The sequence below is a fragment of the Geotrypetes seraphini genome, chromosome 6, assembly GCF_902459505.1.
Source record: "Geotrypetes seraphini chromosome 6, aGeoSer1.1, whole genome shotgun sequence".
Classification (NCBI taxonomy): Eukaryota; Metazoa; Chordata; class Amphibia; order Gymnophiona; family Dermophiidae; genus Geotrypetes; species Geotrypetes seraphini.
Genome location: NC_047089.1, coordinates 199,252,653 through 199,277,894, shown reverse-complemented (window position 1 = coordinate 199,277,894; position 25,242 = coordinate 199,252,653). Strand labels below are relative to the sequence as shown.

The 25,242-nt window shown below is 41.2% G+C and overlaps 1 protein-coding gene across 1 annotated transcript in view; it reads right to left on the bottom strand.

The window, feature by feature from the left end:
- LOC117362637 (zinc metalloproteinase-disintegrin-like VLAIP-A) overlaps positions 1-25,242 on the bottom strand; it is a 173,284-nt gene that overhangs the window by 109,020 nt on the left and 39,022 nt on the right. The window contains exons 4-8 of the mRNA XM_033949347.1: positions 23,807-23,885; positions 14,064-14,140; positions 10,477-10,660; positions 10,067-10,129; positions 477-548 (exon numbers count right to left, since the gene is read on the bottom strand). Coding sequence (XP_033805238.1) covers positions 477-548; positions 10,067-10,129; positions 10,477-10,660; positions 14,064-14,140; positions 23,807-23,885 — 475 coding nt within the window. The remainder of the gene's footprint in view (positions 1-476; positions 549-10,066; positions 10,130-10,476; positions 10,661-14,063; positions 14,141-23,806; positions 23,886-25,242) is intronic.

Here is a 25,242-nt window from a genome sequence, read left to right as displayed (position 1 = left end):
TAAATGCTAACGAGCCCATTATATACTATGGACGCGTTAGCATTTAGCGCTCGCTAAATATTAGCACACACTAAATGCTAACTTGCCATTATATTCTATGGACGCATTAGCATTTAGCATGCGCTAAATCAGCTAGTGTGCCTTAGTAAAAGACCCCCTAATAGAGAACCATGTTGGATACAATGATGTTGTATAAAATCCTTAAAATCGTGAATAACCGGTAATGCTCCTGTACGACACTCAGTGTGAACACTAGATTGCTATCAGATATGATACTAGGATAACCTTACGTTTACTCATTCTTGTCACTGAAATACTATCTATTCTGCATTTCTGGTGTACTGCCTTTGCATTATTCAGTTTTAGAATTTAAAAAAGGATTAGGAAAAACAATCTTCATCAGTAACATTTTGCATTTCCCTTCTCCTTGTTCCCCCCTCCCCTTAACAAATGCACGTGCATATAAAAACTCTTACCTCATTTATATAGTTGCCAATGTCAAAGATCCTACTTCTTAACATGTCCATGCTTTGATTGTATTTCTTATACTGAAAACATAGAAATGAAAGTAGTATTAGTTTAACTTAGCAAAACAGAGAAGGAAAAATAATTCATATGTGCCATATAAATACAGTTTCTTATTTTATGGATTTAAAGAGTATTCTTGCAGTAACTCATATACAGAAGAAGCTGAAAGTTTCACCGTGGCACAAATGCCTCCAGGGCTGATTGGAAGTAGTAAATATTACACCAGGTACTAAAGCACCAAAACAATTAACACTGAGAGTTTAGAAAAAGTTGGACTGCTAGTTGGAGTGGCAAGTGCATTTAATGGCAAACGTGTATTATTCAACAACCAACTCTAAAAATATCCCCAAATGGAACAGCCGGGGTCTCTCGTGATACTGCAAGGACACACACACACCACACACCCAACTACAATCTGAAAATTCAGAAAAAAACTCAACATAAGCAAGACACAAATTAAATGTGGAAAAAAAGCCTCAGTTAAGCTTCATATGGCAAGTAACTCCACTTTTGTGTCTTAGATGTTTCAAAAAAATCTGTGGTGAAAAAATGAGGCACAGTAACAGGCCCCAAAAAACACTCTACAAAAGCATGCCACAAAAATCAACAAGTCATTGTGTGGACAAGTTCTTGCATAACACAGAAACACTCATAAGCATTACAACTTGAGCTAGGAAGGTAAAAAAAACAAACCCCGACTTAGCCACAACTGAAGTCCCAGCTGCTTCCAATCATGCTTGTTCAAACGCTGACACCATTGCACGGACTTCAGAGCCAGTCAGCCCACCCATTAGTTATTACATAAGAACATAAGAATTGCCATACTGGGACAGACTGAAGGTCCATCAAGCCCAATATCCTGCTTCTAAAAGTAGCCAACCAAGGTTCCAAGTAGCTAGAAGATCCCAAGTAGTAAAACAGATTTTATGCTGCTTATCCAAGGAATAAGCAGTGGATTTCCCGAAGCCTTCTCAATAATGGCCGATGGATTTCTCTTTTATGAAATTAGCCACACCTTTTTTAAACCCTGCTAAGCTAAATGATATAATTACTTTCTCCAGCAATGAATTCCTCTTATACATTTAGGGGTTGATGTTTAACTGGCAATGCTCAGTGTTTTGCTGACTGCTGGTGGTGTTTTGCCTCGAAATTCAATTCAGGCCATGTCCAGGCTTCATAACTGAATATCCAGGTATTCGGAACCAGCTAAAGGATAGTAGGTTAAATGTGATATTCAGCACTTAACTATCTATGCAGCACCACATAAAGATAGGACTCATTTTTATGTAGTTACCTTGGTTAGTTAAGTGCTGAATATCTGTACTTAACTGGCCAAATATTTTCTTCACCCTCGGATGCTTCTCAAATAACTGGTTTTGAGATAAGCACTAACCAGACATTTTCAGTGGCCGTAACCAGCTAAGTGCTGCTGATAATGACCAGTTAGCCCCAAACAAACAATTTAAACAGCCAGGAGCTCTTTAAATCACTTTGAATATCAACCTGTTAGTTTAGGCCGACTCAGTGGTGTACCTAGCATATGTGACACCCGGGGCCCATCATTTTTTGACACCCCCCCCCATCAATCTATATAAAAAAAATTATTTCACATACATTGTAAAACTAAACAAGCCCGCACAGTCAATTGATCCTGTAGTCAATGCCAACTGAAAACTATGTCCTTCTCATACACACAGAACAGAGCTACACCCTCACTCAATATGGAATAATCACAAACTAAAAATAGAAATATGTAGACAAAAGTTAAACTGAACCACCAAGAAATCAGACTCTGCATACAATGCAACACCATAACACCACAAAACAGTGACACGTCTCCTAAAACTGTACAAAATATAAAGACAGTAGATGTAAATTTGAAAAAAACTGATACATAACAATCACCACTTTACAAATTAACAAATAAAAATAAAACAAATAATGAGAAATAAGAAAATACCATTTTATTGGACTAATCCATTTTTCAATTAGCTTTCAGAGGCCAAATCTTTCTTCAGAACAGTACAGTATACTGCTGTTATGGTATCCTGTCCTGAGGAAAGGGATTTAGTCCAAAAAATTGCCTTATTTCCATTTCCTATTTATAAACTTTTATCAATACAGTTACAATACTACTTGATTCTAAATAAAGCAACAAAAAATCTTTCTACCCTATTGTTGTTTCTGCTTTAATCATCTTCTTTGCTCTCTTTTTTCTATACAGCATTTGTCCTCTCTCCCTTCCAGGCAACATCTGCCCTCTCTTTGCACCTTCCACCCAGCTTCTGCCCTCTCTCTCTACCACTTCCAACTACTGCCCACACTCTCTCTGTCCCTTCCATTTACTGTCCACCCTCTCTCTCTTCCATATGGCATCTTCCCTCTTTCTACGTCCCTTCAATAAACTGTATATCTGGAGTCCCTTCTCTCCATTGCACATGATTCATTTCACTTCACCCCTCTCCATTTTCTGTCTCCACCCCCTCCCCTATGCTTTGGCATCTCTCTCTTTCTCTTCTCCTTTCCTTCCTTCCCACTCCACACCATGGTGTCTATCTCTATCTCCTTCCCTTCCCTCATGCCATGGCATCTCTTCCTCCCCCTCCATGGTCCGGTATCTCCTTTCCTTTTTTCCTTTTCCTCCCTCCCATGAAATGAATGGCATCTCTGGTTCCTCTCCCTTGTCTTCCTTCTCCTTACTTCCCTCTCTCTCCCCAATCGAGTGTTGCAGCAGCAGCATGTCTCTCCCCCTTGTCTGCGCAATATTTCTACCCTCCTCCCTTCCCTGTATGTCTCCCTCCTTGCCTTTGCAGAATTTCTCCCCCCCTCTTGCCTGTGCAGTATTTCTACCCTTCCTCCTTCCCTGTGCAGCATTTTTAACCTCCCTCCTTCCCTGCCCAGCATGACTACCCTCTCCCCCTTCCCTGCCCAGCATGTCTAGCCGGCTCCCCTGGTGAAAGCCGTGGGTTTCCGCTCCTGGCACAATCTGCGGCTGCATCAGAAGCCTTCTCTCTGACATCGTGACGTCAGAGGGAACGCTTCCGACGCAGCTGCAGATCGCGTGAGGAGTGGACGCCCGTGGGTTTCAGCAGGGGAGCCGGCCAGAAGATGAGCAATGCCGGTGAGCACCCGCAGACACCCCTGTTTACTGCCGCTGCTGCTGGTTAAGGAAAGCAGCAGTGGCAGAATAGGGAGGGTGGCCGGCTGTGCACTAGAGAGTTGCGCAGGGACAGAAGTCCCACCCGTCCCCGTGAGGAATCCCTCCGTCCACACCCATCCCTGCGAGGAATCTCTCCGTCCCCACCCGTCCCCGCGAAGAATCCCCTCTGTCCCCACCTGTCCCTGCGAGGAATCCCCTTCGTCCCCGCCCGTCCCTATAAACTTCAGAAATAGTTATTTCATTTAATTATGCTACTGAATTGAAGGCTCTATTAGGGACCCATTTACAAATAAGTAAAGACACTATTAATTTGGAAATATTAATTGGGAAGAATACATACTTTTTAAACGGGTTTCTACCAGAACCTCTAATGTAAATATAAAATATAAATACTCAGCTGATGAGAATCCTCAAGCTGTCAGCTGAGGACTTCCTTTGCAGTTGGCCAGGGGTCCCTTTTGCCAAGCTTGGCAGGCAGCAGTAGCGTCCCTGAGTCACAGATGCTGGCACCTCAGTGGCTCATGGATGTTGCCAGTGACTGCTGTGCTTGGTGGAAGGGAGTTCTGGCTGTCACTAGAGGAGGTCCTCTGCTGGCGATTCTTGGGGATCCCCACCAGCCACAGCAAGGGTCAGCAAGTACTCCAACACTGTAGAAATAAAACCAGAAATGCATTTCCTTTTCTTTTGAACATAATACAAAGACATCTGCTTTATACATTTCCCAAAGCTAACATATTTTAGTCAATAAATTCCGTTCTTTACCTTTGTTGTCTGGAGACTTATTATTCCATAAAGGTGGTCCCATTTTCTTTTTTCCGCTTTCCCATCTTCTGTAAATTCTTCTGTTGCTGTCCATTGGTTCCTCCTACCATGTTCCAGCATTTATCCCTTTCTCATCTTTCGCCCCTGCCCACCAGTCTCATGCCCATTTCTCCTTCTATCACTCCTCTCCAGCACTATGCTACATCTCTCCCTCCATTCCCTTCACCACTATGTCCAACATTCCTCCCTCTTGCATCCATTTCAATCTGTCCATTCCACCACAATATTTCTCCCTCTCATCTGTACTTCACTCCCTCCCTATGACCAAAAATTCTCCTTTCTTCCATTCCCCATGTAAACAACCATCTCTTTCCCTCCCTTCCTCTCTCCCAAGTCCATGCCTTCTGTGTTCAAAAACACATTTTCTCCCCCACCTCTTCCCCTCCCTTCCTCCCTCCCAAGTTCATGCCTTGTGTCCAAAAACACATTCTCTCCCCCACTTCAGCATCTCTTTCCTTACCTTCCTCTCTCCCAAGTTTATGCCTTCTGTGTCCAAAAACGCACTTCCTCCACCACCTCTTCCCCTCCCTTCCTCCATCCTCTCTCTCAAGTTCATGCCTTGTGTCCGAAAACGCACTCCCTCTCCCATCTCAGCATCTCTTTCCCTCCCTTCCTCTCTCCCAAGTTCATGCCTTGTGTCCAAAACGCACTCCCTCCCCCCTTTTGTGTTCCACGTTTGCCTCCCAGCCCATCTTAGCAACTTTCTCAGCAAAATGGAGCTCGAGCCACGAGGCTTGTCTTCTTTTTTTTTTTCGAATGCCATGTCTTACAATATATTTACACTGCATATTTTGCTTGCTTTACTCATGAGTATTCCAAATAGCAGCTTGATTTGCATGACTATATTGCATTAGCTTGTATTACATAATAATGGTGGTGTTGGATGATTTTTTTTCACATATGCAACGTTGCATTACGTCCAGGATTTGTTGTTCTTTCCTCCGGACCGAGCCCACATCCTGCACCAGCTCTACCCACCACAGTCTGCTATTCCAAACAATGAATGGGTTGAAGGAAGCAAAAGGCCACTCTCACCCCACAGGTGTCTTAGCTTCCAACAAGTGAGCCAATCGTTTTGTGCCTTGCTGCCTCGACACCCGCCTCCATCACACAAGTGAACCAATGGGGCAAAGGTGGAGGCGGAACTCCGCCGGCTACGGCTGGGTATTTCATGGCGAGCTGGGTGGTGAATCGAAGAATCTATTTCCTGCCTGCCCTGCCGCGCACACATAACCGACCGGAAGTCTTCCCCGACGTCAGCGCTGACGTCGGAGAGCAGGCTTTGCTTAAGCCCTCCCTCCGACGTCAGTGCTGACGTCGGGGAAGACTTCCGATCGGCTATATGTGAGCGGCAGGGCAGATAGAAACAGAAGACGAGCCTCGCGGCTCGAGATGTATTTAACCTCGCGGGTCCCCCGTCATCCCTGTTCAGCTCTCTCCTGTGCACCCCCTTGGGGCGTGCACCCGGGGCGGACCGCGCCCCCGCCCCTCCTAGGTACGCCACTGGGCCTACTGAATACCAAGTAAACATTTAGCAGCAGGACAGCCACTGCACTAGTTATTTCAACACCACTGAGTATTATCTCTAAAATGTAAAAGTTGAAAAAAGTTTTTCTGAGTTATACAGAACCTGCTAATAGAAAGATAGGATAGAAAAATATGAATGACTGTGAGACTGAAAATTATGAACCATGTCCTTTCAGATACAGTAACTGAGTCAATAGAATATCACTAAGGAGGAAGACCACTTGAGGAAAAGTAAAATGCTGCAGCTCTTTTCTGCTTTATAGCAACATAGCGGATGGCAGACGATGAGGCCAATAAGGCCCACTGAGTCTACCAAATAAGGTTATTAGAGTGCAGGTTACTTTCCACATGCTTTTTGTTCTTGAAGTTGTACCTTGCTAATCATAACATAATAACAACAAATTTCTAGACCGCATAACCATAAGTTCTATGCAGTTTACAAAAGATTATACTAAAGAAAAAAACAAATAGGTTTTATGAACAGTGCAGAAACAATTAATTTGTCAAGAAATTAGAAAAAAGATGTTTTCAGCAACTTTCTAAAGTGCTCATATGAAATAGATTTCGTTACGAGTAATCAAAAATCTTTGTCATGATATGCTGCCTGATATGCAAGGGTACGCTCATGATATTTCTTGCGTTTGCAACCTTTAACCGAAGGAAACACAAACAGAGCATGTGATCTTCTATTATTCTTCTGTGGTAGGATATCAAATCTGTGGGGCAAGTCCAAAAGCTATTGTATAATTCAAATATCCCAACTTAAAGATTATTTGAGCCTTGTCCGAAAACCAATTATAGAAAGTGTGTCAGGCATAGAAAAACACACACCCCATTCACTTACCCCCCAATCAAAGAAGTAAAACGGAAAAAACTATACAACGGACTACTGGCCATTCAGGCAGTGAAGATAGACAACCAAGTCTCCAACCTGTTGACAACAACCCCAGACTACAAGATGTTCAGAAAGGAAATAAAAACTATACTCTTCAAGAAATCCCTTAATAAAGCTTAATACCATGATAAAGCTTAACCCCCTTCTTACCATCCCCTCCCTAACCCCAGATCCTACTTTTCCCTCTCTTGGAAACCTTCTCTGATCTAACGTTATAACCCTTCTTCCATAACTCTTTTTGTAATCCGCTTTGAACCGAAATGTAATGGCAGAATAGAAATCTGTAATGTAATGTAATTTAAAGTCACTAGTTAAAACTTATGTGGTTCAGTGCAATATTTAGCACTGAACCACAAAAGATGAACTGCTTAAAAATAAGACTGAGTTTTGTGCAGTCCTTTTTACAATATGCAGTTCATTTATACAGTTAAGCACTGAATATCAGCACTTAAGTGCATAAGTACCAACTCCACCCCTAGACCACCCACAAAATAACCAACTTCTGCTTGGGTGCTAATCAGATATATTCAGCAGCACTATCTGGTTACATGCCACTGAATATGTACAGTTAGCCCTAGACAAGCAATTTTCCTGGCCTTTTAAATTGCTTTGACTATCAACCCCTACAGTATGTCAACTTGTTGCCAATTAAGGACTGAGCCCACAAACATTTGGCACAGTAATTTTTTATTTTTGGAGGGGGGATATCTCTGGGGATTAAAGGGGTATCCTGCCCTAATCCATCTTCTGGAAACAAATAATTTCTGAAATCTAGATGTCCCAGGGAGCAGATGTAAATCCTGATATTGATTTTTTTTTTCATACATTTGCACACATGCTCATAATTGTGTGTGTAAATTTGGGTGCATGCACAATTTGCACATGCAATTTGAGTAACAACACAATTAGCACCAATAATTGGGTGCTAACAATTATCGGCAATTGGTAACAATTTGGATTTGCACGCATCTTGCTACATGCTCTTCTATAAAGATACATGCACAAATATTTTAGCATGCAACTCAAAAAAGGCATGGTCATGGCAGGGGCAAGGGCGGGTCAGGGGCGTTCATTAAAGAGGTGTGCAGTATTATAGAATTTGGGGGATCCATGCCTAATTTTGGCATGAGGATTTACACTAGCTTTCAGTAGATGTAAACCCTCACACCTAAAAGTTGGGTATGGGTCCTTTTCACTAAATGCTATTCTATAAATGGAAAATAGACAGCTGAGGGGACATATGATTGAAGTCTACCAAATCCTGAGTGGAGTAGAACGGGTACAAGTGGATCGTTTTTCACTCCGTCAAAAATTACAAAGACTAGGGGACACTCGACGAAGTTACAGGGAAATACTTTTAAAACCAATAGGAGAAATTTTTTTTTTCACTCAGAGAATAGTTAAGCTCTGGAATGCAATGCCAGAGGTTGTGGTAAGAGTGGATAGCGTAGCTGGTTTTAAGAAAGTTTTGGACAATTTCCTGGAGGAAAAGTCCAGTCTATTATTGAGACAGACATAGGGGAAGCCACTGCTTGCCCTGAATCGGTAGCATGGAATATTGCTACTCCTTGGGTTTTGGCCAGGTACTAGAGACCTGGATTGGCCACCGTGAGAGAGGGCTACTAGGCTTAATGGACCATTGGTCTGACCCAGTAAGGCTATTCTTAACTTGGAGCAGCATTTATAGTGTGGCGTTCATTGCACATTTTTTGGCATCATTCAGGGCTCCTTTTTCTAAATGGAGGTAGAGGTTTCTACAGCAGGCCAGCAAGGTAAATGCTCCAATGCTCATAGGAATTCTAAGAGCATCAGAGCATTTTACTCACCGACCTGTGGTAGAAACCCCTACCACCCTTTAGTGAAACCCAGCATTAGTAAATCTGGTTATATCTATCTATCTAGATATTTTTTTGGCTCTTTCTTAATCCTACCCAAAACCTGCCCACATCACACTCCCATTGCCCTAAACACTGTCATAATTTAGATGTGTATATCCCAGTTTCTAAAATCAGGATTTAGACATATATGGGGCATTCAAATTAAAATGCAGGTTTATGCATATCCATATCATAAATAGGGCTTTAAGAATAGCCAGCATAATGTATATTGAATCTATGTTACTTTTACCAAATGACATTGGAGACAATATTCTTAGAAGTGAACTGAAAATATAGTTTTAGTTAAAAATAAAAATATAAGGTATCTTCCTCTCTCAATTTCTTTGATCCTGAGAAGGTGGCAGGAAGTGACTTCATAACATCGTAAAATTATACTGTTAATTTTTAAAATTCAACAATCTAATGCTCCGATATTTTTGGATGGTCTCTCGATACCGTATTCTCCATTCAGGGCGCTTAGATCAACAAAACAGCATTTACTGACTATCCCTTCTTTAAAAGTAATAGGGACCAGGAGATCTACTATTTTCTCGATTACAGCATCCCAGCTCTGGAACAATTTACTTACGCAATGAATCCTCTAGAAAAATTTAAAAGTTCTTTAAAAAGTTTCCTGTATAAGGATGCATTTGAGATATAGATAGTATAACCTATCAATCATTAAATCTCTTAGATCCTAATTAGATCTAAGGGCAGGTCGTAAATTTATCTTCTTTTTTCTATGATCATTTCTGCCTTATCTCTTTTTTCTTTGTGTTACCCACCATATGTGTTTTTCCCTAAATGTTTCTTCTGTTTCTTTAAAGATTGTAGTTCATCCCCCCTCATCTTCTGTACTGGTTATTTATTAGTACATATATATTTTGTATTTAATTATATAAAACTGTTCTGTTGTGTCCCCTATTTTTAAAATGTTCTACGCATTGAAGTATTTGACATTGCATGTACAACAAACCTTAATAAAACTTGAAACTTGATCCTGAACTGAACTCTGATTATATGTATTATATTAAGGGACTACAAATAGCCTCACAGTGATGAAGCAACCCAAGGCTTCTCCCTGAGCCTGAGTCTCCCTTCCTTCGTTATCTTAAAATTTTTAATTTCACATGCTCAAAACACAATCCTGAATGACTAATCTAGCTAATATTTTCGATTTCTGCTGGTCTTGTCTTTTTCTTTTGCATAAAAGCTGAGTTGCCATACACAGCTTTAAATACATGGTCTGATACTCACCATGCTATTATCAGCTACAAAGACGAGTTCAACATATTTATTTGCTTTCAAGAACTCCTCACTCTGTAAAAGAAAGTATGGTAACCAATACCATTAGAAACTTTAGTGTAATTCTTGTGAATAAACAAGTCTAGCTTTTGTGAATTATGTTGTAGAAAAGAGATGGGACTTGATATACTGCTTTTTCTGTGTGGTTACAATCAAAGTGGTTTACATATTTTAGACAAGTACTTATTTTGTACCTGGGGCAACTAACCACTAGGCCACGCCTCCAAATCTACCATGCAAGCTACTTGTGCTGTCCCTCTTTCATGGTTTCTGCTGCCTTAAACTTTCATTTGCTTTAATTGCTCTGTTTATTATCACAGACTTCTATATGAATAAATAGTGCAGATTTCATTTATACCCACTTCTTTGCTACTTCTGGATCTTGCGGTTCTGGGATAAGGGTCGTCTTCCCATGTAGTGTTGAACACACCGCAAGTTTTCGGGCCATCATCTACACTCTCATATTTATAAACTGCATGTTCCTCGCCGTCTGTCTGTTTCAAGGGTTCTATCAGATATCTCTGAGCTTCAGTCCGAAACATGCCACTGAAAGACAGCAAAAAGATTGCTTAAAACAGCACATTCTAGAAATAAAATTACTAATAGAAGACATCTATGAAAATTGTTCTTCTGGCTCAGTGAGGACCAGCCTCTACTAGCCAATAGCGCTGTGAGATTTTATTTACTACCAATGAAGGTGGGAAAAAGGAACAAAGTTTAGATATTCATAAGAACATAAGAGTTGCCATACTGGGACAGATTGAAGGTCCATCAAGCCCAGTATCCTATGTCCAATAATGACCAACCTAGGTCACAAGTACCTGGCAAGATCTCGATGAGTAAAACAGATGTTATGCTGCTTATCCTTGGGATAAGCAGTGGATATCCCCAAGCCCATCCAGAAATAATGATTTTCACTTGGTGCATTCTAAATGCTTGGATAATGTGAAATGTTGAAGTAGATTCACATTAAGCAATGGCCCACTTAAATAATTCTGAACATTGGGCCCTATGACCCGGATTCTCTGAACAGTGCCATTTTCGGTGGCCCCCTTAAAAGCGGCTGCTGATCATGTTTCAATCATACGACGGCACCATTTAGAAAATTGCACCTCCGGCAAATGTAGGCACCAGAAATATAGGTCAGGATTTTCAAGGCCTACATTTCTGGTGCCTACTTTTGGCATGAATCGTGCCTCTGGAGGTGCCTACTGGCGTCTAACGCTACTTCTGGCATTAGCCACACCTATAGTGGCGTTAGGCGCTGGTAGGCGCCCCTGGAGGTGTGATTTCGGTGCTGTTTTTAAGTGCCAGTAGACACCTTGAAATTATTTTTAAGTTTAGATAGTATTTCCCTCTTAACTTAGGCGCACCGTTTATAGAATCTGGGCCAATATATGTATTTATTTATTTTTAAAATGTGTATCCCACCTAAAAAACTTACATAAAAACAACATATACAAAATAAATTTATATAACAAGAACTACATTAATCACAATATAAAATCACTAAAATAATTTTTAAAAATCCAGACACTTTAAATGACACACTTCATTATGTAATCAGCTTATACAGTCACAAAATAAATGTGTTTTTAAAGCCTTTATATGAATATGTAAAAATTATTAAGGTTGTGCCTTTGCAGTAGCACCAGAACCTTAAACTGCTCTGAGCTTTTCCTAATCCCTCAGTTTCCAGAACAGGGTGACGAATCTTCCTTCCTAACAGCATAAAAGGATCTTTCCCTTAGAGCAGGGGTGTCAAAGTCCCTCCTCGAGGGAGTCGGGTTTTCAGGATTTCCCCAATGAATATACATGAGATCGATTAGCATACAATGAAAGCAGTGCATGCAAATAGATCTCATGCATATTCATTGGGGAAATCCTGAAAACCCGACTGGATTGCGGCCTTTGAGGAGGGACTTTGACACCCCTGCCTTAGAGCATTGGTGGTGAGCCTATGGTAGGCATGCCACAGGGGGCACTCAGAGCCCTCTCTGTGGGCACATGTGCCATCTCCCCAGCATAGAGTTTGTTATTAGAAAGACAGAGGGATGTGGGCCAGGCTGTGCCCCTCCCCCTCTCCACGCATGCCGGAGGACATTTCTCACATCGGCCACCCCTCTGCCCAGCAGCCCAATTGGAGCGTTTCCTGCCTCCCCTGTCTGGGGTAAGGCAGGCTGCTCACTTGCAGCTTGAGGGTGTTGAGTCTGTGGTGAAGGTGATTCCTGTGGTGGGGTTGGAGAGGAGCTAGGTTGGAGGAGAACATAGCTCACAGCGTGGCATAGCAGAGTGAAGCAGATTGTTGATTCAGGCAATATCCATTTCTTTAGTGTTAACTAATAGTGTTAGCTATTTTTGGTATAGAAATAGATTTGTATTGGGTGCTTCATTTTTTTTTAATTTTGTGGTTTTGCATACTCCAAATCTTGAACACCCAAAAATGAATACAGCAAAAAAAGCAATAACAGATAATGGAAGATCATTCCAAGAGGCCTGGATAGTGTCTAAAACCTCAGTATTCAGGTTAAATTGCTGTGTTGGCACTTTGCAATAAATAAGTGGGGTTTGGGTTTCAGTTAGGGTACTCAGTCTCTAAAAGGTTCACCATCACTGCCTTAGAGGAGGAAAAAAGGGCTCCTATAAATACCCAGCTCAGCAGATTATCTTTGTCTTTTGTTTATAGTCTCAATCCATTATACCAGAACCTTGGTAGGAAACCAACCATCTTTATTAACCTCCAAGCTGCAGCAGCCTTTTTATTGTGCAAACCTAGTCTAAGACTAACACAATTACAGACTTAGAGAATTAGGAGTGGGGAGTCGGGCTCAGAGTCTGTCAAGCTGCTGGACTGCTTCAGTGGAGCACAGGTATGGGGACCCTGTCCTCCAACACTAATGAAAGGAGCTGAAGAAAGGGAAAAAGACAAAAGGGTTAAATAATCCAGTTGGAAAAGAACTGCATTCAGGGTAAAGACATCTTTGTCTTCCAGACTTCCCTCTTGACCATAAGAATAACTATACTAGGTCAGACCAATGGTCCATCTAGCTCAGCATCCTGCTGAATTGACCCCAAGATATCCACAGAGAAGAAAATCCAGAGAAAACCAAAAAAACTCTGGAATGACGATGTTCCTAAATGGACTTTATTTGAAAGAGTCAAAGTTCCAAAGGTACACCAAAATCATCCACATAAAATAATTTAATCCACATAAAAATTAATTCATCCACATAAAAATAGGTTATCCACATAAAAGCCTTAAAGGACCTAGTCCGCTAGGGATACAGGACCCAACACGGTCCACGTTTCGACAAAAAGTCTTCTTCAGAGTTCCCTGGGGGTTCTATAAAGGTGAATACGTGGGAAACAATAGTGTGGTGAAACGTGACCCAACACGGACTATGTTTCAGCTGACAAGCCTTTTTCAAGGGTCCAGTCAATAGCTAACAGGTAGTTAGTATTGCGGAAATAATTTGCAATCTTGAAGAGTCCAAAACGAAGATCAAGCCAAGTGCTATGTGCTGATTCGTTATACTGCGAATCAGCGCATAGCACATGGCTTGATCTTCATTTTGGACTCTTCAAGACTGCAAATTGTTTCCACAGTACTAACTACCTGTTAGCTATTGATTGGACCCTTGAAAAAGGCTTGTCAGCTGAAACACAGTCCGTATTGGGTCACGGTAGTCTTTCATACATTGATGTGTACTTCTTTTACCATTGTTCAAAGATATCTTGAAGAAATAAAGGAAAGTCAAGAACATGCTTTTTCATGAATCAGCGATGTAACACATTTGTGTTAGTACTAATGCCATTCCTGAGCTTTGACTGTAATATGATTATTCATTTTCTGAAATTTAACCATACAGCCAATAATCAGGAAAAGTAACAATGCAGCCAAACAGGAATGTCTATAACCAAAGCAGCGTGCAATCTGTTAAAAACATACCTTAGACCTTTGCAGATACTGATGCTTGCTGAAGATTCAGTTTCATTTTCTAGGTACCCGTGGTAATAGCAGTTCTCCTAATTGGGGATGGGGGAGGGGTGGAATACAAATGGTTAGAGATAGCTTGGATAAATCTTATTTCTCCAAATTTCATTTTCCAGATAGATTCATAATTAGAACTATAAAGTATATGCAAATATCCTGTCTGTGTGTGAAGATTTGAATTATAGTTGCCTGTGTTTATTTTCCAGCCCACCTCTAACATGTACCATTTTAATTACTGCATATGTGTTAAATATAAATGCAGTAAAATTATTCAGTGTATTACATGATGCACATGTAAGGATTTTTGCAGGACCCTCACTGATCCCTTAAGTTACTGCATAGAGAAGGAGCATACCATCTAGCTACAGAATTCCCCCTTCCTGATATAGCTGCTCTAATGAGCAAATGCAATCTGATGGGCAGGGCAGGATTAACCAATAGGCCAAGTAGGCACATGCCTAGGGCCCGAAATGATCAAGGGGGTCCGATGAAGGAGGGCATCAACATTGTTTTTCCAAATGGTAATGGGCCCCTCCAGCATTGATTGGCAACGCAGGCCCCCCCGATGGGCAACGTGAGCTCCACCCCGATCGGCAACATGCCCCCCATCGACAGAAACTCGTAAATGATAATTAACATTTTCTTTGCGTACAGTGTGCTTTGTGTTTTTTAAAAAAATTATGTTTACTATTATGAATTAATAAGATATTGTGTATATGAAAACTGAATGGAAGAAATTGGGGGTGGAGCTGGGGTGGGGCTAGGGTGGGATTGGGGGCGAGGCTGAAAATTAATAGATGTTCCGTTTGATGAAAAAAATAAATGGTCATGTTAGGTATATTCTGAATGGAGATGGTGAACCCCAGCACCTAGGAATCATCATCTTACAGAATGATTAAATTAAGGGAATCGCAGACACAGATGTAGAAACAGTATGGAGCTTACAGTAGTTTGAAAGGATTGAAAGACTACCTCAGAAGCATAACTTGAAATTAGTCAAGAGACACAGTACACCCCAATTCAGTCTCTGATTTATATGTTGAAAGGACTTCTGTGTCAGTAACTTCAAGGGAAATCTTTTTTTCCTTGGAGAAGAGTGAGTATGCTGAGAATGATTAAGGGAGAAGCCTGGGAACAAATAAACATTTTGTGAGGGCCTTAGGGTGAGAATCCATTGTTGGGCTATATTGAGACCAGGATGCTCCCCTTATACATAAGAACATAAGAACATAAGAACATAAGAAGCGCCATCTCCGGATCAGACCTTCGGTCCATCAAGTCCGGCGATCCGCACACGCGGAGGCCCTGCTAGGTATTCACCTGGCTTATTTTATAGCCAACCATATCTTTATATGCCTATCTCAAGGAGATATGCATCTAGTTTGCTTTTGAAACCTAGGACTGTCGATTCCGCAATAATCTCCCCTGGGAGAGTATTCCAGATGTCAACCACTCTCTGTGTGAAGCAGAACTTCCTGACATTAGTCCTGAACTTGCCCCCCCTTAGCTTCATTTCATGTCCTCTTGTCCGTGTCAAATTGGACATTGTAAATAATCTTCTCTGCTCTATTTTGTCAATTCCTTTCAGTATTTTGAAGGTCTCGATCATATCCCCACGCAGTCTCCTTTTCTCAAGGGAGAACAATCCCAGTGTTTTAAGTCGATCCTCATATTCCAGTTTCTCCATACCCTTCACTAGTTTAGTTGCTCGTCTCTGCACCCTCTCCAGCAGTTTTATATCCTTCTTTAGGTAGGGAGACCAATGTTGGACGCAGTATTCCAAGTGGGGTCTGACCATTGCCCTATAAAGCGGCATTATAACTTTCTCCGATCTACTCGAGATTCCTTTCTTTATCATGCCCAACATTCTATTTGCCTTATTTGCCGCTGCCACGCATTGTGCCGACGGCTTCAGGGTCCTATCTATCAGTACACCCAGATCTCTTTCTTGTTCACTTTTCCCCAGAGTTGCACCTGACATTCTGTACTCGTATTCCTTATTTTTACTGCCTAAATGCATTACCTTGCATTTCTCCACGTTGAACTTCATCTGCCATTTCTCCGCCCATTTTTGTAACCGACACAAATCGCTCTGGAGTTCCTCACTGTCCTCCTGCGATCTGATTGCCCGGCAGAGTTTTGTGTCGTCTGCAAACTTGATGATCTCACTGGATGTTCCGTTTTCCAGGTCATTGATATAAATATTAAAAAGGATCGGCCCAAGTACCGAGCCCTGGGGCACACCACTAGTCACTCTCTCCCAGTCGGAGAACTTCCCATTTATGCCCACTCTCTGCTTTCGGTTTTCCAGCCATTTGCCTATCCATCTTTGTATATCTCCCTCTATGCCATGGCTTTGTAGCTTCCTGAGAAGTCTTTCGTGTGGAACTTTGTCAAATGCTTTCTGGAAGTCCAAGTATATTATGTCCACCGGCTTTCCACTATCAATTTGCTCGTTCACGGTCTCAAAGAATTGGAGTAAATTCGTCAGACACGATTTCCCTTTCCTGAATCCATGTTGACTGGGTTTCATCAAGTCGTGTGTGTCCAAGTGCTGAACTATGCTATCCTTGATCAGTGATTCAATCATCTTGCCGGGGACAGACGTAAGACTCACAGGTCTATAGTTGCCCGGTTCTCCTCTCGATCCTTTTTTGAAAATTGGCGTGACGTTCGCTTTCCTCCAGTCGTCTGGTATCTGACCAGTTCTGATTGACAGGTTTGCAAGTTTTTGCAATAACTCTCCAATTTCAATCTTCAATTCCTTCAAGACTCTCGGGTGAATTTCATCCGGTCCAGGTGATTTGTCACTTTTAAGTTTGTCGATCTGATAGTATATCTGGGCTAAGTCCACTTCAACTGTGGTGAGGCTGTCTTCTATTTCTGAGTGTACAGTAGAGGCAAATTTCAATAAACCATTAGAAGGTGTATATACCTTTTCCATGTGGATACCTTTAGCCAATGTCTAAAGAGAAGCTACCCCAGAACGAGGATGACATAAAAGGTATGAGAGTTCCCTTAGAACAGTCGATGAGAGAGCCTGCCACAGAGGATGCTAGCAGATGCTGGCTGAGTAAATTGAGTCTACCAATTATTCACACATTAAATTCATGGTTTTTCAAATCCCCCTAGTGAAGAGGTTTTATTGTAGTAAACACCTTTCTTGGGCGCAATGCCTCCAAATAAGTTAGTTTTGCATGTATCGTGACGGTAATAAACCTCATTCCATAGCCAGGGTATTTGATGTATGATCTCAGTTACTCAGATGCATTGCTAATGCTTGTTGTAGCACTTAAATCATGCCAAAGAAGGTTTTCTTGTAGTTTGTATAGACAATCTATCAAGGCGAGTTTGAAAATTTCTTGAATCAATCCCTCTGGCACCCCAAACCAAGTAAATATATATTTCTGCCTATTTAGAGTGTTGTGTGGGTTCTAGGCATTGAACTCTTAAGAGTCTTAAACTGAAGCTTGCTCCCAGCTCAGGAGTATGCCAGACCCAGTGGCTCCCTTCACAGATGCCAGTTCTATAAGTGCAATGTGTGCTTGTTTATCCTCAATACTGATCAAATTTTAGTTAGCATTTTGGCCCAGATTCCATAAACAGCACATGAAGTTGGCTCAATCGGCATTGTTAATTGAAAGTGTCATCAAAAAACAATTAAGAAAAGATTACAAAATTAATTAGCTGGTAGGTGCCTAACTTTTGAGGTAGGTGTCTACACCAAGGTGCCTACCAGCAAGTAGGTTTGGGCAGGTTTTGGATGTGGTTTGACTTAGGCACACTTATTTTTTTTTTTTTTGTAAATCATTTTTTATTGGCAAACAAGATGCAGTGAACAGAACAGGTAGCTCACAAAACCTTAACAAGAACTGTCGCAGAACGGGACCTGGATGTAATCATTAGTGAAGATATGAAGACTACCAATCAAGTGGAGAAAGCTTCAACCAAAGCTAGACAAATGCTGGGTTGCATCTGAAGAAGTTTTGTCAGCCAAAAGCCTGAAGTTATAATGCCATGGTGAGACCTCATCTGGAGCACTGTTTTCAGTTTTGGAGGCCGCATTATCAGAAGGATGTGAAGAGGATGGAGTCAGTTCAGCGAATGGCTACTAAGATGGTCTCAGGACACAAGGATCTCCCATATGAAGAACGTCTAAGCAGGCTGCAGTTATATTCTCTCGAAGAACGCAGAGAAAGGGGAGACGATAGAGACGTTCAAATATCTTACAGGCCATACTGAGGTGGAGGAAGATATCTTTTTCCTTAAAGGTTCCATGGCAACAAAAGGGCATCCGCTCAAACTCAAGGGTGGGAGACTTCATGGCGACATCAGGAAGTACTTCTTCACCGAAAGGGAATGGTCTTCCATGTCAGGTTGTCGAGGCCAGCAACGTGCTCGACTTCAAGAGACGATGGGATAAACATGTGGGTACACTCCGAGAAAATGCCTAGGGGGAGGGTTCTTTTAGGGGGAGGGTTCTTTGAGTGGGCAGACTTGTTGGGCCAACGGCCCTTTTCTGCTGTCATACTCTATGTTTCTATGTTTCAAAGAGAAAGAACTGGCTGCCAAATCTGAAAAAGCCATATTCAAAGGTAAAATACAAAGAAGAGGATGTCCAGTAAAGCACTTATTTAGGCCAAGAAAACCCTGGCCTAAATGATAATGTGTCTAAGGAGTCAATGCTTACTGGTGCCTAGGACTGCATGGTGCCATTAGGTGTAATTCTATAAATGATGCCTAGCGGATGATTGACAATCGCATTAGGATTTAGGCACCGTTTACAGAATCAGGCCCTTTGTGCTGAATTTAGCACCTCCGATCATTTGAGACAGTTGGCTCCTACATCTTCCTTTACAGAGACAACATTGCAGCGGGGCTTATATTACTTTAACAGAATCTAAATCCAGTCATGTTATGAAGATATTTAGAGGGGGGGGGGGGGTCAATATTCAAAGCGGTTTAACCAGCCATGAGAAGCTCCTTGTGCAGGGCTATTTGCTGATATTCCATGGCATTTTACAATCTACAACCAGCTACTTTGTGGGTGATCCAGGGTGGAGTCAGGTCTTACAGTGATGAAGTGCCAATATTCATCACTTAATTGCTTTGACCAATCTGACCGCATAAAAGATAGTTCTATCTTTGGGGCCATTTTACAAAGCTGTGCTAAAAAGTGATCTGTGCTATGATTAACATGTGGGTTTCCCCATGCGCTGAGACCTATTTTAGCGTGGCTGTAAAATGGCCACGTTTTCCATTTGTGCACTAATGGCCATGCGCTAATCTTCTCTTTACTGTGCGGACATTAGAGTTTGAGCCCTTAAATACACCTATTTTGTAGGCATTAAGGCCTGGATTTTGTAAGCGGCGTCTTTGTCGGTGGCCGCCTTAAAAGTGGCCGCCACTCGCACGTCAATCACATGATGGCGCCAGATACAGAAAGGTAGGCACCAGAAATATAGGCTAGGGCTTTCCAGGCCTACTTTTTCAGCACCTTTCTTTGATGTGAATCATGCCTCTTTAGGTGCTTTAGGCTACCTAATGCTACTTTTGGCATTATCCACACCCACAGTAGTAGGCAGCCTAAAGCGCCTACAGAGGCACAATTCCAGCTCCAATTTTTTAGGTGCCTTAAACTTAGTTAAAAATGTTGTTTAAACAGCATTTTTTTTATTGAGCTTGGACACCTAAAAAATAGGTGCTGGTTAGAGAATCTGGGCCTAAGGACTCATATGCTAACTAATCTCTAATTGGTTAACCCACGGGTGATGTAGCTGAGCTAACTGATTAGTGCTGGGCATTCCTATTTTCTGCTCTAAAACACGCCCCCAGAGCCCAAAAATAATAATTATATTTTAGCACGTAAGAAGTGCACGTAGATGCCAAAACTACCACAGGATGCATTAGTGCTTACCGCAGCTTAGTAAAAGAACTCCTTTATGTGGTTCACCATAGCAAGTTAAGTGCTGAATATTGTACCTAAGCACATAGGCAGTGGAACGCTATTTAGTTGGGGGGGGGGCCCAGTAGCTCCACCCCAGCCCTAGAACAGGGTTGTCCAATGTCGGTCCTTGAGGGCCGCAATCCAGTCGGGTTTTTAGGATTTCCCCAATGAATATGCATGAGATCTATTAGCATATATAGAGATCTCATGCATATTTATTGGGGAAATCCTGAAAACCCGACTGGATTGCGGCCCTCGAGGACCGACATTGGACACCCCTGCCCTAGAAGAATCCTGTGGCACTGTCCCTCACCAGCTCCCGACTCCCCCCAACCTCCTCCCGTCATTGTACTTTAAATCTTCGGTCAGCCGCCGATGAATGAGCAGGCCTGTCCCCGGAAACAGGTGGGAGGGCGGGCACTGACCAGCGACCACCAACCACCAAATTATGGAGAGGCCATGGCCCCTGTGGCTTCCCCCATTCTGATGCCTATGCCTAACCAGATAAGAGATAGCCAGATGTGTAAACTCAGAATGCTGGTGCTGGACATGAATAACTGGGGATAATGCCAGCAATAGCCAAAAAAATGCTGTTCACTGACCACTGAATGGTGCAAATTTCATATTCAGAGATTAAGCTGATATGGCTGTGCAGCCAGAAAACTTTTGTGTCATTTTGGGGAAATGTTTATTTTGTTTTGGTTTTTTCTCTTATAATCCTCATGACAATAAAGAGGGCGTGCCCTTTTGAAAAATTGTGCACTATTTAAAGAGTGTGCCCTGAGTGATTGTACACTATTTGTAAAGAGTGTGTGCTCTTTCAGAACAGAGGCATTGCTGAAACCATGACATGACAGCCACCATTGGGGAGATCCAGTTAAGCTTCAGGAAAAGCTTCAAGCAACATACAAATAAGCACAGTTATATCTAAGTATAAACAGACTTTTTTTAAAAAAATGTTTATGTACTTGACTTTTGGAAATCGATTTGGGGGCAAATTAACAATATTCTTCAATCCTCTATTCCTTTGATATACGGAGCAATAATTTCTGGAACGATTCTTCATGTTAAACCCACTTTGGATAAAAATAATAGTCGCCTTTTCATGATTTTATCAGGAATAGGGGTTCAAATGATCACATCTAATTGGAAACATCATGATAGGATTAATTTTAGTTTTTGGTGGGCAACTATATGTGCAACATATAAATATGAAAATATTATGGCAGAACGTTTAGGGTTTGTTAAATCCTTTAAGGGGATTTGGGGTCCATTAACTAATTTTGTCACATTATAATTAAAGTGATTCTTTTTTCTTTATGTTAGATTCCTTTGCACATCCAGGGTGGGTTGGGGGTGGGGGGTGCAATATTTATTTAGAGGAATAAATTTCATAATATTGATAGTATAATATACATCATTACTGTTTATAGGTTAAGAAGGGATTAAAAATTCTTTATTGTAATAATTCTGATGTTAATAATGTATTTTCATATAGTTTTTCTGATTTTTCAAATGTATACATTTTAAAGTTCAAAATATCAATAAAGAAAGTTTAAAAAAAAAGTTTATATGATCAGACACAAGCAAGCAATAGATAAACATGTCTGAAATTATTATTCAGCAACTGATTTTGAACTAAATTGGAAGTGAATAAGAAATTCCACAATTCACAGTGGATTAATGAGGCTCAGTAGCACTATTACTAAGAGCTGAAGGTTTTTTTTAATGCCTATGATGGTGTTGTAGAGTAAAACTATAACCGAGCTTTACTTTGCATGTGTCACATTGGGCAGCATTCCCTAAGACGTCTGAGGCTTTTTTCCTTTACTCCTTAAATAGCTGCATGGAAGATACTTCTTAATATGTTGGAGAGTGTTTTGTCTGATGTTTAGTGAATATATATCTGCAGTCCTTCCATATTTTTTGACTCTTTCAGAAAAGTTCACACTTTTCCCCAGTAGTGCATGCATGCATTCAATATTCATTCATACAAGAAGGTTTACACATGCGCACTGTCAGGAACAAGTGAACATTCTTTTGAAAGAGTGCATGATTTGGAAGAGTCCACACTATTGACAACAGAAGAAAACACAAAATTGTGGTATTTTCTGCTCATTTCTATTTGCCACTGGCATGAAATGATACAGGATATGTTTTTTGATTTCCAGTGTTTCAAATGAATACACATCCCTGCAAGGTGGTTTCTCCAGATAGCCTTGTGTTTTTCTGAAGCCAGTGATATGCAGAGATGATGCATGGTCTGAGTGAGAAACAGTCCATGAATGCAAATGAAAGCAACAAACTAGTGATTCTAGGAAGTTTACAAAAGACCCCCTCCTACTCCTTCCACTCTCCCTTTATCTATGAATACAGGAAGTGCCTGACCTCACATTTGAAAATGTGCTCATCAGACTGGCCTGGAGGCAGCACAAACAGAGCAATGGAGAGGGAGGAATTTGGAGAACAAGAAGAGAGCTGAGAACAATTGTGGTGCATTTTACATTTCCCAGACAGCAAATTCAGGAACTAAAATTTAGATACACCCACTTAGTGCAGTGATTGCAACACTGAAGCTGAACTGGCATCTCTTCCTGCTACTTGAAAAACAAAATGTACCCTCCCCTCCCCCGCCACACCTTTTACAAAACCACGCAAGAGGTTTTTAGTGCTGAATCGTCTGCACTCCTCCAATGCTCATAGGAACTCTACACACAGAGCATTCAGTGTGCTGGCCGGCGCTAAAAACTTCTTGCACGGTTTTGTAAAAGGAGGGGTTAGAGCAGTGGTCTCAAACTTGCGGCCCGGGGGCCACATGCGGCCTGCCAGGTACTATTTTTAGGCCCTCGGTATGTTTATTATAATCACAAAAGTAAAATAAAATTGTTTCTTGATCATATGTCTCTTTAGCTATAAATTATAATATTATTATTAAGACTTAGCCAAAAGGAAAGATTTATAAACTATAAAGAGTTTTACTTCATGCAAAATTGTCATTTCTTTAATAAGACATTAACTATTTTTTTCTGAGGCCCTCCAAGTACCTGCAAATCCAAAATGTGGCCCTGCAAAGGGTTTGAGTTTGAGACCATTGTGTTAGAGAGATACTATTAGCTTGGCATTGCTGTTGAGCAATGTTGTAGCAGAGACAATAAAAAGTATCCAAACAAACACTTATGCTTTTTGAGGTCAAACCTTCAGCCATTACATTTGGAATTAGAACATATACTTATGAGTCACACGGTTCATAGACAACCCCGCGAAAGACAAAGGCGCGCGCCGACAACTGAGCGCAAGACGGAGGCGCGCGCCGAAGAAAATTACAGTTTTTAGGGGATCCGACGGGGGGTTTTGTTGGGGAGCCCCCCTAGTTTCCTTAATAGAGATCGCGCCGGCATTATGGGGGGGTTTGGGGGGTTGTAACATCCACATTTTACTGTAAACTGAACTTTTTCCCTAAAAACAGGGAAAAAGTGAAGTTTTCAGTAAAATGTGGGGGGTTACAACCCCCCAAACCCCCCACAACGCGGCACAATCTCTATTAAGTAAAGTGGGGGGGGGGGTTCCCCCTCACGCCCCCCTGTCGGAGCACTAAAAACAGTAATTTTGTGCGGCGTGTGCCCCCGCGCTGCGCTAAATTGTCTGGGCGCGCCTTTGTACCGGCGCACTTTTGACCTGACACCGAGTCACACATACATCATCCCTATATAATCTCATTGGATTAAAGCCAATAGAAACCTGAATGCCTTACTATGGTGGAAGGAGCCATTGTCACTTCTTTTCCATTCTCTAAATAGAATGTTTCAGTGTAGTTTTTGGCTATTAAATTCCTGGAAGGAAAACAACAAGTTTGTTATTGGGACTGTAGAATTTATTATTTTTATAGTGCACCAATGATTATACTAAGAGACAAAAGAAAAAGCAGCATTATAAAAGCTATCATCATTGCAGTTAGATGACAGTTTGGTAAATTGCATGATTAAAAATGATATTGTGTATTGACAGTGGCTTGCAATCCAGTCCTTGAGGCACATCCATTCTTTGGGTTTTCAGGATATCCACAATGAATATGGATGTACTGTTTTCTTGGCGATTTGCAAATTATCTCATGCATATTCATTGTGGATATTCTGAAAATATAACTGGCTGGGCGTGCCATGAGGATTGGTTTGCACTGACATATAATTCTGAAGTGGAGAAGTAACATAGCGGTTAGTGCAGCAGTCTGAGAACCAGGGGAACTGGGAATGACCATGTAACTCCCTTTTTAATAGACTCGCACTGGCTTCCCATTAATCAACGTATAACATATAAAATATGGCTCCTAGTATTTAAAACACTATCTACCAACGAACCTCAATTTATAGACTGGTTACTAATTCCACACAACACAACTCGTTCTCTTCGATCCACAACTCAAGGGTTGCTTATGGTTCCTTCCTTGAAAATTATTGGAACCAGACGTCATGACATATTTTCAGTAATGGCCCCTCTTACCTGGAATGCCCTGCCTTTATACATAAGAGAAGTTAAAGACCTCAATATATTTAAAACCAATTTAAAAACTTTTCTCTTTAAAGCTTCTTTTAATCTGTAAACAATCCATTTTAACAATTTTATCCCAATCCTTATGTTTTCTCCCTATTTGGTTTTTCCTTTCTTTTCATCTGAATAATAGTAATTTTGTAACTTTTTCCCTTCCCTTATGTATCTGAGTCTGTCTGTTTTGTCAGTTTGTTTTTATCCCTTTTTAAAGCTGTATAACGTATATTTTATTGTTACTCGCTTAGTATGTAATAAGCGATTTATCAAATTTGATTAAACTTGAAACCACAGCTCATTGTGACTGGGCAAGCCACTTAACCTCCATTGCCCGAGGTACAAAAAGCATCTGTATATAATAAGTAAACTGCTTTAATTGTAACCAGAGAAAGACAATATATCATGCTTCTTTCACTTTTGCATGCTACTAAGATTGTACAGGAATGACAGTTTGTACAATGAGGCCAAATGCTCTTGATCTTGTATCTGTAGGCAGATACAGCAAATATTATTGTTTCAAATGACCATGGCCTGCAGCTTCTTTGGAGGTCCTCCACTGCCTCTGTGAATCTTAGACCACTGCTTCTTAACCCTGTCCTGGAAACACACCCATTCAGTTTGTCTTTTAAGATTAGCATAAGGAAT